Genomic DNA, 16,428 nt, shown 5'->3' with positions numbered 1-16,428 from the left:
GCTGCAGTGGCGTCTTGTACACATTATTGGTTGCTCTGATGTAATGTCATCACATTATACTGGTCGATGGTTACAACTTACTATACAACACAAACGCTAATTGAATAGAAAATCAAATGTGATACTCCCTCTGTACCACGATACTTGTTGTTGTGGAGAACTGAACAAACAAATATTTAGGAACACAGGGAGTAGTATATAGTTGTACATTCCCTAACTTTGGTGCATCGGCTGGCCCAGAATTGGAACAAATGGCTTCAGAGGCATAGTTTCCCTTTTAGCTCCAGTTCTAGTTCCAGCAAAAGCATTTCATAGCTTTGAACATCTGAATCGTAGTTTATTGTCCAAAGTTCCAAGAAAATGGTTTAGCTGCAGCCAGTGCAGTGATGCTTAATTTCATCCCCTGCACATTGCTTTGCCAGCCCAAAACCTTAAATATTCTGATGGAGGTTATCGCAAAATCCTCTAAATTTCAAGTGGAACTAAAAAGGTGCCCATCAAACTAAGTTATCTGGAGTGGTGCAGGGAGAGCAGATTCCCAATGTAATTTGCCATTTAGCAGTTCTTCTAATTCGAAAGATTTAAGCCATCCTTGAAATCTTTTTCATTGAGGAAACCGTGACATCTTCTTATGCTTACAAACTTTAAGTACATCACCTAACTTCGTAAAAAAAAAATAGCAGTGCAAATTTTGTAGAACTTAAAACCACTTCAATTCTGCGCATTTATCTGCTTTCTTCAGTAACATTTTTGGACATGCTATTAATTTCAAGTTTCTAAAGTAACCCGAAACAGAGGTAACTGGACAAAGAAATTACAACGGAATTAGTTAAAGCTGAGCGGCTTCAGGTTGTAGTAATCTGACAAAAAATACAACATATCATGGCTTTTGATTTACATAAGAAAATCTCCTGTCCTGCCCATTATCTAATTGCCTATCTTTCCAGAATTGCCTCATTTCAGTTGGGCCCCGATACATGTGAAGATAGAGGTGGAACTGAGGAGATCACATTCCTAGCAACAACAAAGTTATGATCAATATTGTTGTCTGCACTCATGGCACCTTCCAAGACCTTGACCACCTCAGACATTTTAGGCCTTCTTTGGCAATCAATCTGCAAACACCACATCGCGAGCTTCATCATCTGAATTGCATCCTGCTTATGTGCTTGCATGTCGTTGCTGTTCCTGTCAATCAAATCTACCAAGTGGTCGTTTTTAACCTTTTCCTCCAATAGGGTAATAAGATGGATGCTCTCTTCTGACCGGGAAGTGTCGAGGTTCTTTCTTCCGCTGATGACTTCCATGACCACAACACCAAAGCTGTAGACGTCAGCCTTTTCTGTGATTTGCGATGTTAACCATTCAGGAGCTAAATATCCAGGTGTGCCTCTCATTCTAGTAACCACCTGGCTCATATCCCTATCAATGAGCTTGCATAGTCCAAAATCAGAAAGTTTAGCATTGAATTCATCATCTAAGAGGATGTTTTGTGGTTTGACATCCAAATGAGCAATCCGTTTTGTGCACTCCTCGTGAAGATAAGAGAGACCCTTAGCTATGTGAGTGATAATTTTGCACCGGATGCTCCAATCCAAAGGAGGAGCATCGTTGTCATGTCGACAATAGATCCATCTATCCAAGGATCCTTTGTGCATATACTCATACACCAGGAGCCTATAGGATTTCTCTGCACATAAACCAATCAAACTCACCAGATTAATATGATGAATCCTGCCAATTGTCTGAACCTCTGCAGAAAATTCTCTTTTGCCCTGACCAGCTCGATCCAAACGTTTTACTGCAATCATTTCATCCCCAAATTTTCCCTTGAAAACAGACCCAAATCCTCCTTCCCCTAGCTTGTCTGCAAATTGCTCGGTTGCTGCTTTTAGCTGTTGATATGTGAACCTGATTGGTGTTCCTTGTAGCTCCCCAAACTCTTCCTCCTCCTCCATCTCATGTTGTCTATGTGTTCTCCGCTTACATATAAAGTAGGCGAGGAGGAAGACGACGGTAAGCAAAATGAAGCTGCCTACAGGAGCTAGAATTGTCACAACTCTTGTTACAGTGGAGGATTTTGGTTTCATGCTTGTTGGCCCAATAGGCGCAGGCAGAGCCACGGGACTTTCAGCTGGAGGCGACATTGCTTGATTCATCAGGGGACAAAAGACGACCTGGTAGTTGGTGCCCGTCGGGCAACTGAAAGTGCTGCTGGGATCATCCTTGGGGTAGCTGTAGGCATCTGGGCACATCTTCTTAAAGAAGACCGAGTAGTTGGTGGTGCTGCAATTGTGTGCCGCGCTCCCGGTACAGCAGTATTTGTCCTGCTTCAACACCCTGCATGCACTGTTACAACCCCCCGGAGCCTTCAGCTCTGTTGGGCACTGCGATGTGATGTTGGCTGGACAGCGCGGCCCCTTGACGCACCCTGCCCTTCCTTGAACCTGAACCGGCACCGGCAGGAAGTCCATGGGCACGTTGAAGCCGTCCATGAAGGAGATGTCGAAGGAATCCACGGCGTTGAGGCCGCCAAACGCGAACTCACCGAGCGTGCTGGGCGGCCGGCCATAGGCTGTGCAGGCGAGCAAGCCGCCGCAGTCACCAGTTTGGCACGACGACACGTTACCTTCGCCATGGAACGTGCAGCCCGTCCGTGCCCAGACGCGGCCGGATGTGTTGCCGGCGGGGACGTCCAGCACCCATGCCTCCCCTGGATCGAGCTGCCGGCCACCTCCCGGCACGACGGCCGGCCACACGGTGTAGGAGCATTGGTTGGTGATTCCTAGTGTGGCGGCCTCGCCCGTGATAACGAGGACGAAGAGGAAGAGAGCGGAAGCGGCGCCCATCAATGCCTGGAAGAGGAAGAGGAAGAGAACTGGAGAATCAGAGACGGTCTAGGTTGCAAACTTGCAATAGGGCTCATGATCTATAGTGTGACAGCTAACGGAGTGGAAGAGTGGGGATAACAGAGACACCGTTGAATTATTCCGTTCCACGGTCAGCATACAACAGCTAGCCTCTTCAACATGCTGCACAGTGACAACCGTTTGGTAGGACCAGACTTTTGCAGGACTTGTTAGTCCCTTCCGAATCCAAATTGTAAAAAGGATTACATACATTTGTACAGTGCGTCCGTGTAATGATTATAAAAAGAATACATCTGTATAATGTGTTGTTTGGTGATTTTGTCGGTAAGAAATGTACATCCGAGGAAATCTTACATTAGTAAAACGCTCTGTTCGGTAAATGTCGTCCTCAGAGATTGCATATCAACTTCTTTTTTTATGTTGGAGACTTGCCAGATTGCTCATCTTTGCTCATTCCTGATCTGCTTTATGTTTTGCTGTGGCATTCTGATGTGGAATATATATGGAGGCAGCAGATCAAGGAAGAAGCACTTTTTTTTTTTTGAACGGGCAAGGAAGAAGCACTTTGGTGGTGGAGACAAGCTGAAGTTGACACCAGTCGGCAGCTCCCTGGAAGCAGTCCAAGCAGCCGGAGGCCTCCTTGACTGACAGACATGCCCCGTCAAGCGTATGCATCCATGTCTAACTCACCACAACTACTTAATTGCGAGCACATTTTTTGCAAGTGTGGGAATTTCTCAAGTAAATCCATGATTATTTTTTTGAACGTATGAATTTATTTATCCAATAAAATTCAGAAGTCGGTTTTTCTACTGAACGAATGAATGTTTGGCTTTTTCTTTGAACCAGTCGGATCGACGGAGGTGGTTGGCGGTTTGGCGAGGCAAGTTTTTTTTTTTTTAGGCAAGTGAGGTGGTCCCGACAGCCAGAGTGAATTGCTTTATGGGCCACAGCCCATGAGAACTTTCACGCGAGTGCCAGCATTTTCGAGGGACTCCATAAGCACTACTGTGGAGCTCGCAAATATTTTGTGTGTGTGTGAATGTGGAGCTCCCAAATATGTGTTCATACAAACTGGTTACTTCAGTTTTTTCACGCTCAATCTAGAAAACCTTTCTTCTTCCCACAATCCAATCCAGAAAACGCTATGTGATGCATTTGCGGAAGCTTCTAGAAGATTTCGACTAGTTTTCGGTTCATATATTTTTGTTTGTTCTTCCGGTTTTTTGTTCGAATTTTATTTTTCCATTCTGATTTTCCTTTTATTTTTTAAAAAAATTATGAATTGTATTCAAATGCATGAACTTTTTTCAAACATAGCCAGTTTTCTATGCTATTAGTCAAATCTGAAAAAAAATTAAGAACTTTTCTGAAATTCATTAATGTTTTCTCAAATCCCTGAACCTTCTTACAATTCATGTTTTTTTTCAAAATCATGAACGATTCTGATATTTGTGACAAAAATTCAATTTCGTGTACATCTTTTCAAATTCGCAATTTTTTTTAAGAAAATTGTCAACTTTGTTTAAATCCGTGAAAAAAATGAATTTACGATTTTTTAATGTACAAAAACCAAAGGCTATGTTTTTCCTGAAAACAAACAACACTTATTTTAGTACAGTAATCCAGGCGAGCGAGCGAAGCAGTCTAGCGGAGCAAGGTACCAAGTTGGGCTGCAGCCTGGAATGCTCGTGCGAGCGCTGTTGAAGAGCCTCGCTTGTCAATATATTGGTCGCCTGGAGAGCAACTAATTGGCTAGCATAAGCGTTTTAACGATCATTCCTACGTGTTGTGTTCTTAGTCATCGTCACGTGCCATTCTCTGAGTGTTCCCTTTGATTTTTTATTTTTTATTTTATCGCACACGTTTTTTGACTTTTTAGGTGGATTTCTTTTTGTGTTTTGTTTTTTGCCCTTTTTTTAGCTTTTGCACAAAATAAAACGTGTCCAAAAGCACGGTTTTTTTTTGGCATGAGAGGACCCTCCCAAAAATAAAATAAAAACATGTTTTTTGTTTTTTTCCTTTTTCCGCGAAAGTTATAGTTTAGTTTCGCGATAGGCATGGATTTGCTTTCGCAAGAGGCACGACCATGCCTCGGAAACGAAAAAAAAAACATGTTTTCTGTTTTCTTTCTCTTTCGTGATTCGAACGGTTTTGCTTCTGCTAGAGGTACGGATTAACTTTTGCGAATGGCACGGTCATGCCTCTCGAAAATAAAAAGGTGATTTTATTTTTGTTTTTTCTTTCGTAAAAGGCATGATTTTGTTTCCGCGAGAGGCACAGGTTTGCTTCGCGGTCGTGCCTTTCAGAAACGAAAAACCCGTTTTTATTTTCTTTCAAGAGAGGCACAGTTTTTTTGTCTGTTGTTTTGTGAAAAAATATGTTTGTAAAAACCTAGCAACATGAAGCCACCTACAGGAGCTAAAATTGCAACATCTCTTCTTACAGTGAAGGGTTTCTCTTTCATGCTTGTTGTCCCAATAGGTGCTGGCAGAGTACTTGGGGTCATAGGTGTTACCGTGGCCGGGGATGCAGGTGGATCATGTTTGAAAAAAGTAGGTGTTACCTTGGCCTGGGGTGCGGGCATCTCGTCTTTTAGCTGTAGGCGATCTGCTTGCATTCGTATCAATGATAATGCCCACGGATGTACTGTTCGCGATGGTGGCAACGGGGAGGAGGAGGAGGAGGAGAGGCAGGAGGTGGAGAGCCGAAGTGGCACTCACCACTGCCATTTGTTCCTTTGTGATATGATTTCTGATTGCACTCGTTAACTTGAAGCAGAGTCTCAATTGCAAACTGGAGATAGGGCTCCTGTGGCTATGACAGTAGACTGACAGCTAACAGCCTGGAAGAATGATAGGGATTATATCTATATGTTTTCAGGAAATAAAAAAGAAGAGTTACATCCAGATAATGCGTTGTTTCATGATTTTGACTCTAAGAGCTATGCAAACACGACAGTTAATGCGATCAGATCTTGCATAGGTGTTATCATATAAAAGCATTCTTCTTGGTAAAATATCATCCGGGGAGAGTTGAATTTTTTTTTCCTTGTGTTTCTCAGAGCCTGTGATTTTTTTGTTGCTACTTGTTAATTATTTTTGGAAAAGGTTTGCTACTTGTTAATGTATCTCAACTCTTTAGTTACAGAATGAGGCAACTCTTCTGCTTCCATTTAGTAAAGAAAAGTAAACATACTTATAGACTTCTAATATAATTATATCATACTCCCTCCGTCCCAAAATAAGTGTCTCAACTTTATACTAGCTCTATTAAGCTTAAGACACTTATTTTGGGACGGAGGGAGTATAAAATAGTGGTATACTGGTTTTTGTTTTCCCAAGTTGCACATCTTTGTCAGCAGTGATGTTGAGTGAAGATCAGTTTGCAAGAAGTACCTTTGGTTTGGGGCATGCTAAAGCTGATAGAGGTTGGTATTTTTCAAATCAATTTCTTGGGTAAGGCCTACATAATTTGCAATTGGTATTTCTCATATCAATTTCGCCAACTTTTTCATGAACTTTAGATTTGAATTATATTTATGAAGTGCTTAGAAACGCATTTAATGGCTTAAATATATCAAACGGACCTTAAAAGATGCAGAGCACTTGGTGTCGTAGGTGTTACCTTAGCCGGGGGTGCAGGCAAGGGACTTTCAGCTGTAGGCGATACTGTTTGATTGATCGTGGCACAAAGAGAAGGTGGGCACCTTCTCCCCTGACTGAGATTTATATACACGGTGGGCACCTTCTCGCCCTGATCGAGCTTCGTACGCGATCTCTAACCGGAGTTGCGGCTGGCCACACGGTGGCAACGGGGAGGAGAAGGTGAGGCAGGAGGGAGCCGAAGGGGTACTCACCACTGCCATCTGTGTGTTATGATTTATGTGCACCCGTTAGCTTTAACCAGTCTCTCAATTGCAAACTTGTGATAGGTGTCATGTGGCTGTGACAGACTGACATCTAGAGTGGAGGAGTGGTAGGGAATAGCAGACAGGGACATGATCTGTCCGTTGAATCGTTCAAGGGTCAGCATAAAACAACCTAACATTCTTGCAGACTGTTTGCTTCTTAGTCGGTTAGTCCCTCTCGTATTATATATGTACGTCTTCAAGAATAAAAACAGGAATTACATCTGTAAAATTATTTTGGCTGTAAGAAATCGGCAAACATGGCAGAAAAATGCGACCAGATCTTGCATAGGTGTTACCATATAAAACATGGTTTTTGGCAAAATATCATCCTGGGAGAGTATGCATTTTTTCAAGAAATGATAGCAACACAATGATTCATCTCAAAAATTATGCATGCTGATTTGGATGAAACGGTCAAACTTACATGTGTCATGGATAGTCCTATTGAATTGTCAAGTATGGAATTGCAGGAGTATTCCTTGTGTTTCTCTGATCCTGTTCACTTCCGTTCAGCAACAGTTTATGTGTGACCCATCATGTATATACCAAAACTGAATACTGTTAGGGAAAGGTCTATATTACCCTTTATACTATTTGTGAGGGGGGTGTATCGAAGCGGGACTATGTGTTTTTTTCTGCTTGTTAATTTATCTCAACTCGTTAGTTAGGGAATGAAGCAACTTTTCTGCGTCCATTTCGAAAAGGAAAACAAAACTATTTCTAGACTTCTAGTATAAGTATACCATACAACATAGTGGTAGACTGGGTTTTTTTGCCCAGATTGCACATCTTTGTTCATTACCGATCTGCCATATGCTTTGTCAGCAGTGATGTAAAATGAAGATCACTTTGCAAGAAGTACCCTACGACTGGGGGCATGCATGTTGGCTGACAGCGGCTGGAGGCCTTGTTGACTGGCCTAGCTATCATATGCCATCAAGCATATGGAGCCACTTCTCACTCCTTGATTGCGTCCAGACGAGGGTGGCACTACCACTATCCTCGCTAGCTGCTGCTGTTTATAGAATGGAAATCATTCTCGATCACAAGATCACGCTGGGAGGAAGCTGCGCGGCACCTGATCGAGGCCTTGAAGCTGGGAGGAAGCTCTAGCCTCGTTATCTCTGTTCCCTGGTCGGCATGGACAGTGTATGTACTCCACACACACCTCTGATTCATTCATTTTCTCTCTAGTACTTCTGGAGAACAACGACTTGACCTCGTGCAGTCATGCATATTAATCCATAGCAGTGAAAAAAATAACGTGCCATAGCGTTGCTAATAGTAAGCTATAGTATTTTGAGAAATGACTCGTTAAGAAAAATCTATGTACAACGTCTTCCTAATAGCATATATTTAAGGTGCCGTTATTTTGACATAGCACTTTATTTTTTCATTGATTCAATACCTAGAGTTGAGCTGCCTAAGTAAACCCCACTATTGTCATGGAAGACCGCAGCCATCCAAGGTCTGATGCCTGCATCGACATGAATCCCTGCGCTATTCAACCACGCTATTCAACCACGCTTCCCTGCGCTTCCTGTCCGCGACATTTGGTGGGCTTGGCTGGGTACTGGACTATTGGGCCGTCCTCATCCCCCGACTCCAAGACTAGCGGCGGTACCCTCATCCGCGGCGCGCCGCTGTTGCCGGCGCCGGCGAACTGGACCGTGCCTCACGCGCCGCCGCCACTGCTCGCCACGAATCCTCCATCCCCAGCACCACATCTTTCCGCCGCATCCCATCTGCAGACGCGCCGCTCCTAATCGCCCGACTCCGGAGACGGACCCGTCGCCGCCGTCTTCTTCGGTCTGGTACTCACCCAATGCTAGTCGATAGAGGTAACCCCCGCGTCAACTGATCATTCGTGCAACAGGTTCATGGGGGGCAGCTCATATCATATATCAGATCTTCCATTCCATAGGAACGACGACCAACTACACAAGTATGGCATCTGAAGGACAAGGATAAGTCATTACGAGCTGCAGTGGCGTCTTGTACACATTATTGGTTGCTCTGATGTAATGTCATCACATTATACTGGTCGATGGTTACAACTTACTATACAACACAAACGCTAATTGAATAGAAAATCAAATGTGATACTCCCTCTGTACCACGATACTTGTTGTTGTGGAGAACTGAACAAACAAATATTTAGGAACACAGGGAGTAGTATATAGTTGTACATTCCCTAACTTTGGTGCATCGGCTGGCCCAGAATTGGAACAAATGGCTTCAGAGGCATAGTTTCCCTTTTAGCTCCAGTTCTAGTTCCAGCAAAAGCATTTCATAGCTTTGAACATCTGAATCGTAGTTTATTGTCCAAAGTTCCAAGAAAATGGTTTAGCTGCAGCCAGTGCAGTGATGCTTAATTTCATCCCCTGCACATTGCTTTGCCAGCCCAAAACCTTAAATATTCTGATGGAGGTTATCGCAAAATCCTCTAAATTTCAAGTGGAACTAAAAAGGTGCCCATCAAACTAAGTTATCTGGAGTGGTGCAGGGAGAGCAGATTCCCAATGTAATTTGCCATTTAGCAGTTCTTCTAATTCGAAAGATTTAAGCCATCCTTGAAATCTTTTTCATTGAGGAAACCGTGACATCTTCTTATGCTTACAAACTTTAAGTACATCACCTAACTTCGTAAAAAAAAAATAGCAGTGCAAATTTTGTAGAACTTAAAACCACTTCAATTCTGCGCATTTATCTGCTTTCTTCAGTAACATTTTTGGACATGCTATTAATTTCAAGTTTCTAAAGTAACCCGAAACAGAGGTAACTGGACAAAGAAATTACAACGGAATTAGTTAAAGCTGAGCGGCTTCAGGTTGTAGTAATCTGACAAAAAATACAACATATCATGGCTTTTGATTTACATAAGAAAATCTCCTGTCCTGCCCATTATCTAATTGCCTATCTTTCCAGAATTGCCTCATTTCAGTTGGGCCCCGATACATGTGAAGATAGAGGTGGAACTGAGGAGATCACATTCCTAGCAACAACAAAGTTATGATCAATATTGTTGTCTGCACTCATGGCACCTTCCAAGACCTTGACCACCTCAGACATTTTAGGCCTTCTTTGGCAATCAATCTGCAAACACCACATCGCGAGCTTCATCATCTGAATTGCATCCTGCTTATGTGCTTGCATGTCGTTGCTGTTCCTGTCAATCAAATCTACCAAGTGGTCGTTTTTAACCTTTTCCTCCAATAGGGTAATAAGATGGATGCTCTCTTCTGACCGGGAAGTGTCGAGGTTCTTTCTTCCGCTGATGACTTCCATGACCACAACACCAAAGCTGTAGACGTCAGCCTTTTCTGTGATTTGCGATGTTAACCATTCAGGAGCTAAATATCCAGGTGTGCCTCTCATTCTAGTAACCACCTGGCTCATATCCCTATCAATGAGCTTGCATAGTCCAAAATCAGAAAGTTTAGCATTGAATTCATCATCTAAGAGGATGTTTTGTGGTTTGACATCCAAATGAGCAATCCGTTTTGTGCACTCCTCGTGAAGATAAGAGAGACCCTTAGCTATGTGAGTGATAATTTTGCACCGGATGCTCCAATCCAAAGGAGGAGCATCGTTGTCATGTCGACAATAGATCCATCTATCCAAGGATCCTTTGTGCATATACTCATACACCAGGAGCCTATAGGATTTCTCTGCACAGAAACCAATCAAACTCACCAGATTAATATGATGAATCCTGCCAATTGTCTGAACCTCTGCAGAAAATTCTCTTTTGCCCTGACCAGCTCGATCCAAACGTTTTACTGCAATCATTTCATCCCCAAATTTTCCCTTGAAAACAGACCCAAATCCTCCTTCCCCTAGCTTGTCTGCAAATTGCTCGGTTGCTGCTTTTAGCTGTTGATATGTGAACCTGATTGGTGTTCCTTGTAGCTCCCCAAACTCTTCCTCCTCCTCCATCTCATGTTGTCTATGTGTTCTCCGCTTACATATAAAGTAGGCGAGGAGGAAGACGACGGTAAGCAAAATGAAGCTGCCTACAGGAGCTAGAATTGTCACAACTCTTGTTACAGTGGAGGATTTTGGTTTCATGCTTGTTGGCCCAATAGGCGCAGGCAGAGCCACGGGACTTTCAGCTGGAGGCGACATTGCTTGATTCATCAGGGGACAAAAGACGACCTGGTAGTTGGTGCCCGTCGGGCAACTGAAAGTGCTGCTGGGATCATCCTTGGGGTAGCTGTAGGCATCTGGGCACATCTTCTTAAAGAAGACCGAGTAGTTGGTGGTGCTGCAATTGTGTGCCGCGCTCCCGGTACAGCAGTATTTGTCCTGCTTCAACACCCTGCATGCACTGTTACAACCCCCCGGAGCCTTCAGCTCTGTTGGGCACTGCGATGTGATGTTGGCTGGACAGCGCGGCCCCTTGACGCACCCTGCCCTTCCTTGAACCTGAACCGGCACCGGCAGGAAGTCCATGGGCACGTTGAAGCCGTCCATGAAGGAGATGTCGAAGGAATCCACGGCGTTGAGGCCGCCAAACGCGAACTCACCGAGCGTGCTGGGCGGCCGGCCATAGGCTGTGCAGGCGAGCAAGCCGCCGCAGTCACCAGTTTGGCACGACGACACGTTACCTTCGCCATGGAACGTGCAGCCCGTCCGTGCCCAGACGCGGCCGGATGTGTTGCCGGCGGGGACGTCCAGCACCCATGCCTCCCCTGGATCGAGCTGCCGGCCACCTCCCGGCACGACGGCCGGCCACACGGTGTAGGAGCATTGGTTGGTGATTCCTAGTGTGGCGGCCTCGCCCGTGATAACGAGGACGAAGAGGAAGAGAGCGGAAGCGGCGCCCATCAATGCCTGGAAGAGGAAGAGGAAGAGAACTGGAGAATCAGAGACGGTCTAGGTTGCAAACTTGCAATAGGGCTCATGATCTATAGTGTGACAGCTAACGGAGTGGAAGAGTGGGGATAACAGAGACACCGTTGAATTATTCCGTTCCACGGTCAGCATACAACAGCTAGCCTCTTCAACATGCTGCACAGTGACAACCGTTTGGTAGGACCAGACTTTTGCAGGACTTGTTAGTCCCTTCCGAATCCAAATTGTAAAAAGGATTACATACATTTGTACAGTGCGTCCGTGTAATGATTATAAAAAGAATACATCTGTATAATGTGTTGTTTGGTGATTTTGTCGGTAAGAAATGTACATCCGAGGAAATCTTACATTAGTAAAACGCTCTGTTCGGTAAATGTCGTCCTCAGAGATTGCATATCAACTTCTTTTTTTATGTTGGAGACTTGCCAGATTGCTCATCTTTGCTCATTCCTGATCTGCTTTATGTTTTGCTGTGGCATTCTGATGTGGAATATATATGGAGGCAGCAGATCAAGGAAGAAGCACTTTTTTTTTTTGAACGGGCAAGGAAGAAGCACTTTGGTGGTGGAGACAAGCTGAAGTTGACACCAGTCGGCAGCTCCCTGGAAGCAGTCCAAGCAGCCGGAGGCCTCCTTGACTGACAGACATGCCCCGTCAAGCGTATGCATCCATGTCTAACTCACCACAACTACTTAATTGCGAGCACATTTTTTGCAAGTGTGGGAATTTCTCAAGTAAATCCATGATTATTTTTTTGAACGTATGAATTTATTTATCCAATAAAATTCAGAAGTCGGTTTTTCTACTGAACGAATGAATGTTTGGCTTTTTCTTTGAACCAGTCGGATCGACGGAGGTGGTTGGCGGTTTGGCGAGGCAAGTTTTTTTTTTTTTAGGCAAGTGAGGTGGTCCCGACAGCCAGAGTGAATTGCTTTATGGGCCACAGCCCATGAGAACTTTCACGCGAGTGCCAGCATTTTCGAGGGACTCCATAAGCACTACTGTGGAGCTCGCAAATATTTTGTGTGTGTGTGAATGTGGAGCTCCCAAATATGTGTTCATACAAACTGGTTACTTCAGTTTTTTCACGCTCAATCTAGAAAACCTTTCTTCTTCCCACAATCCAATCCAGAAAACGCTATGTGATGCATTTGCGGAAGCTTCTAGAAGATTTCGACTAGTTTTCGGTTCATATATTTTTGTTTGTTCTTCCGGTTTTTTGTTCGAATTTTATTTTTCCATTCTGATTTTCCTTTTATTTTTTAAAAAAATTATGAATTGTATTCAAATGCATGAACTTTTTTCAAACATAGCCAGTTTTCTATGCTATTAGTCAAATCTGAAAAAAAATTAAGAACTTTTCTGAAATTCATTAATGTTTTCTCAAATCCCTGAACCTTCTTACAATTCATGTTTTTTTTCAAAATCATGAACGATTCTGATATTTGTGACAAAAATTCAATTTCGTGTACATCTTTTCAAATTCGCAATTTTTTTTAAGAAAATTGTGAACTTTGTTTAAATCCGTGAAAAAAATGAATTTACGATTTTTTAATGTACAAAAACCAAAGGCTATGTTTTTCCTGAAAACAAACAACACTTATTTTAGTACAGTAATCCAGGCGAGCGAGCGAAGCAGTCTAGCGGAGCAAGGTACCAAGTTGGGCTGCAGCCTGGAATGCTCGTGCGAGCGCTGTTGAAGAGCCTCGCTTGTCAATATATTGGTCGCCTGGAGAGCAACTAATTGGCTAGCATAAGCGTTTTAACGATCATTCCTACGTGTTGTGTTCTTAGTCATCGTCACGTGCCATTCTCTGAGTGTTCCCTTTGATTTTTTATTTTTTATTTTATCGCACACGTTTTTTGACTTTTTAGGTGGATTTCTTTTTGTGTTTTGTTTTTTGCCCTTTTTTTAGCTTTTGCACAAAATAAAACGTGTCCAAAAGCACGGTTTTTTTTTGGCATGAGAGGACCCTCCCAAAAATAAAATAAAAACATGTTTTTTGTTTTTTTCCTTTTTCCGCGAAAGTTATAGTTTAGTTTCGCGATAGGCATGGATTTGCTTTCGCAAGAGGCACGACCATGCCTCGGAAACGAAAAAAAAAACATGTTTTCTGTTTTCTTTCTCTTTCGTGATTCGAACGGTTTTGCTTCTGCTAGAGGTACGGATTAACTTTTGCGAATGGCACGGTCATGCCTCTCGAAAATAAAAAGGTGATTTTATTTTTGTTTTTTCTTTCGTAAAAGGCATGATTTTGTTTCCGCGAGAGGCACAGGTTTGCTTCGCGGTCGTGCCTTTCAGAAACGAAAAACCCGTTTTTATTTTCTTTCAAGAGAGGCACAGTTTTTTTGTCTGTTGTTTTGTGAAAAAATATGTTTGTAAAAACCTAGCAACATGAAGCCACCTACAGGAGCTAAAATTGCAACATCTCTTCTTACAGTGAAGGGTTTCTCTTTCATGCTTGTTGTCCCAATAGGTGCTGGCAGAGTACTTGGGGTCATAGGTGTTACCGTGGCCGGGGATGCAGGTGGATCACTTGGGGCCGTAGGTGTTACCTTGGCCGGGGGTGCGGGCATGGGTCTTTTAGCTGTAGGCGATCTGCTTGCATTCGTATCAATGATAATGCCCACGGATGTACTGTTCGCGATGGTGGCAACGGGGAGGAGGAGGAGGAGGAGAGGCAGGAGGTGGAGAGCCGAAGTGGCACTCACCACTGCCATTTGTTCCTTTGTGATATGATTTCTGATTGCACTCGTTAACTTGAAGCAGAGTCTCAATTGCAAACTGGAGATAGGGCTCCTGTGGCTATGACAGTAGACTGACAGCTAACAGCCTGGAAGAATGATAGGGATTATATCTATATGTTTTCAGGAAATAAAAAAGAAGAGTTACATCCAGATAATGCGTTGTTTCATGATTTTGACTCTAAGAGCTATGCAAACACGACAGTTAATGCGATCAGATCTTGCATAGGTGTTATCATATAAAAGCATTCTTCTTGGTAAAATATCATCCGGGGAGAGTTGAATTTTTTTTTCCTTGTGTTTCTCAGAGCCTGTGATTTTTTTTGTTGCTACTTGTTAATTATTTTTGGAAAAGGTTTGCTACTTGTTAATGTATCTCAACTCTTTAGTTACAGAATGAGGCAACTCTTCTGCTTCCATTTAGTAAAGAAAAGTAAACATACTTATAGACTTCTAATATAATTATATCATACTCCCTCCGTCCCAAAATAAGTGTCTCAACTTTATACTAGCTCTATTAAGCTTAAGACACTTATTTTGGGACGGAGGGAGTATAAAATAGTGGTATACTGGTTTTTGTTTTCCCAAGTTGCACATCTTTGTCAGCAGTGATGTTGAGTGAAGATCAGTTTGCAAGAAGTACCTTTGGTTTGGGGCATGCTAAAGCTGATAGAGGTTGGTATTTTTCAAATCAATTTCTTGGGTAAGGCCTACATAATTTGCAATTGGTATTTCTCATATCAATTTCGCCAACTTTTTCATGAACTTTAGATTTGAATTATATTTATGAAGTGCTTAGAAACGCATTTAATGGCTTAAATATATCAAACGGACCTTAAAAGATGCAGAGCACTTGGTGTCGTAGGTGTTACCTTAGCCGGGGGTGCAGGCAAGGGACTTTCAGCTGTAGGCGATACTGTTTGATTGATCGTGGCACAAAGAGAAGGTGGGCACCTTCTCCCCTGACTGAGATTTATATACACGGTGGGCACCTTCTCGCCCTGATCGAGCTTCGTACGCGATCTCTAACCGGAGTTGCGGCTGGCCACACGGTGGCAACGGGGAGGAGAAGGTGAGGCAGGAGGGAGCCGAAGGGGTACTCACCACTGCCATCTGTGTGTTATGATTTATGTGCACCCGTTAGCTTTAACCAGTCTCTCAATTGCAAACTTGTGATAGGTGTCATGTGGCTGTGACAGACTGACATCTAGAGTGGAGGAGTGGTAGGGAATAGCAGACAGGGACATGATCTGTCCGTTGAATCGTTCAAGGGTCAGCATAAAACAACCTAACATTCTTGCAGACTGTTTGCTTCTTAGTCGGTTAGTCCCTCTCGTATTATATATGTACGTCTTCAAGAATAAAAACAGGAATTACATCTGTAAAATTATTTTGGCTGTAAGAAATCGGCAAACATGGCAGAAAAATGCGACCAGATCTTGCATAGGTGTTACCATATAAAACATGGTTTTTGGCAAAATATCATCCTGGGAGAGTATGCATTTTTTCAAGAAATGATAGCAACACAATGATTCATCTCAAAAATTATGCATGCTGATTTGGATGAAACGGTCAAACTTACATGTGTCATGGATAGTCCTATTGAATTGTCAAGTATGGAATTGCAGGAGTATTCCTTGTGTTTCTCTGATCCTGTTCACTTCCGTTCAGCAACAGTTTATGTGTGACCCATCATGTATATACCAAAACTGAATACTGTTAGGGAAAGGTCTATATTACCCTTTATACTATTTGTGAGGGGGGTGTATCGAAGCGGGACTATGTGTTTTTTTCTGCTTGTTAATTTATCTCAACTCGTTAGTTAGGGAATGAAGCAACTTTTCTGCGTCCATTTCGAAAAGGAAAACAAAACTATTTCTAGACTTCTAGTATAAGTATACCATACAACATAGTGGTAGACTGGGTTTTTTTGCCCAGATTGCACATCTTTGTTCATTACCGATCTGCCATATGCTTTGTCAGCAGTGATGTAAAATGAAGATCACTTTGCAAGAAGTACCCTACGACTGGGGGCATGCATGT

At 43.0% G+C, this 16,428-nt stretch overlaps 2 protein-coding genes across 4 annotated transcripts; both read right to left on the bottom strand.

Annotated features, from left to right (window-relative positions):
• Positions 1-825: 825 nt before the first annotated feature.
• On the bottom strand, positions 826-5,715 carry LOC123442397 (PR5-like receptor kinase). 2 transcript variants are annotated; one of them, XM_045118432.1, is made up of 2 exons: positions 5,548-5,715; positions 826-2,818 (listed from the first exon to the last, which is right to left on the bottom strand). In XM_045118432.1, the coding sequence occupies exons 1-2, from the start codon at positions 5,600-5,602 to the stop codon at positions 960-962; spliced, it is 1,914 nt and encodes a 637-aa protein (XP_044974367.1). In that variant the 5' UTR covers positions 5,603-5,715; the 3' UTR covers positions 826-959. The 2 variants fall into 2 exon arrangements, with proteins under 2 accessions (XP_044974367.1, XP_044974365.1); XM_045118430.1 differs by lacking the exon at positions 5,548-5,715 and having other exon boundaries at positions 826-2,924.
• A 3,874-nt stretch (positions 5,716-9,589) lies between these two features.
• Positions 9,590-14,474, bottom strand: LOC123442396 (PR5-like receptor kinase). Of its 2 annotated transcripts, XM_045118429.1 has the most exons (2): positions 14,307-14,474; positions 9,590-11,582 (listed from the first exon to the last, which is right to left on the bottom strand). In XM_045118429.1, the coding sequence occupies exons 1-2, from the start codon at positions 14,359-14,361 to the stop codon at positions 9,724-9,726; spliced, it is 1,914 nt and encodes a 637-aa protein (XP_044974364.1). In that variant the 5' UTR covers positions 14,362-14,474; the 3' UTR covers positions 9,590-9,723. The 2 variants fall into 2 exon arrangements, with proteins under 2 accessions (XP_044974364.1, XP_044974363.1); XM_045118428.1 differs by lacking the exon at positions 14,307-14,474 and having other exon boundaries at positions 9,590-11,688.
• Between the last annotated feature and the right edge of the window lie 1,954 nt (positions 14,475-16,428).

This window comes from Hordeum vulgare, chromosome 3H, assembly GCF_904849725.1.
Source record: "Hordeum vulgare subsp. vulgare chromosome 3H, MorexV3_pseudomolecules_assembly, whole genome shotgun sequence".
In the NCBI taxonomy this organism is placed as follows: domain Eukaryota; kingdom Viridiplantae; phylum Streptophyta; class Magnoliopsida; order Poales; family Poaceae; genus Hordeum; species Hordeum vulgare.
Note: the sequence above shows the minus strand (reverse complement) of the source record. Positions and strands in the feature narration are given on the sequence as shown.

Coding starts and splice junctions, on each gene's coding strand:
- LOC123442396 (XM_045118429.1), bottom strand. CDS start 14,361: ATGGCAGTGGTGAGTGCCACTTCGGCTCTCCACCTCCTGCCTCTCCTC. Junction 11,583..14,306: donor CCTGCCTCTCCTCCTCCTCC/TCCTCCCCGTTG, acceptor TCTTCCTCTTCG/TCCTCGTTATCACGGGCGAG.
- LOC123442397 (XM_045118432.1), bottom strand. CDS start 5,602: ATGGCAGTGGTGAGTGCCACTTCGGCTCTCCACCTCCTGCCTCTCCTC. Junction 2,819..5,547: donor CCTGCCTCTCCTCCTCCTCC/TCCTCCCCGTTG, acceptor TCTTCCTCTTCG/TCCTCGTTATCACGGGCGAG.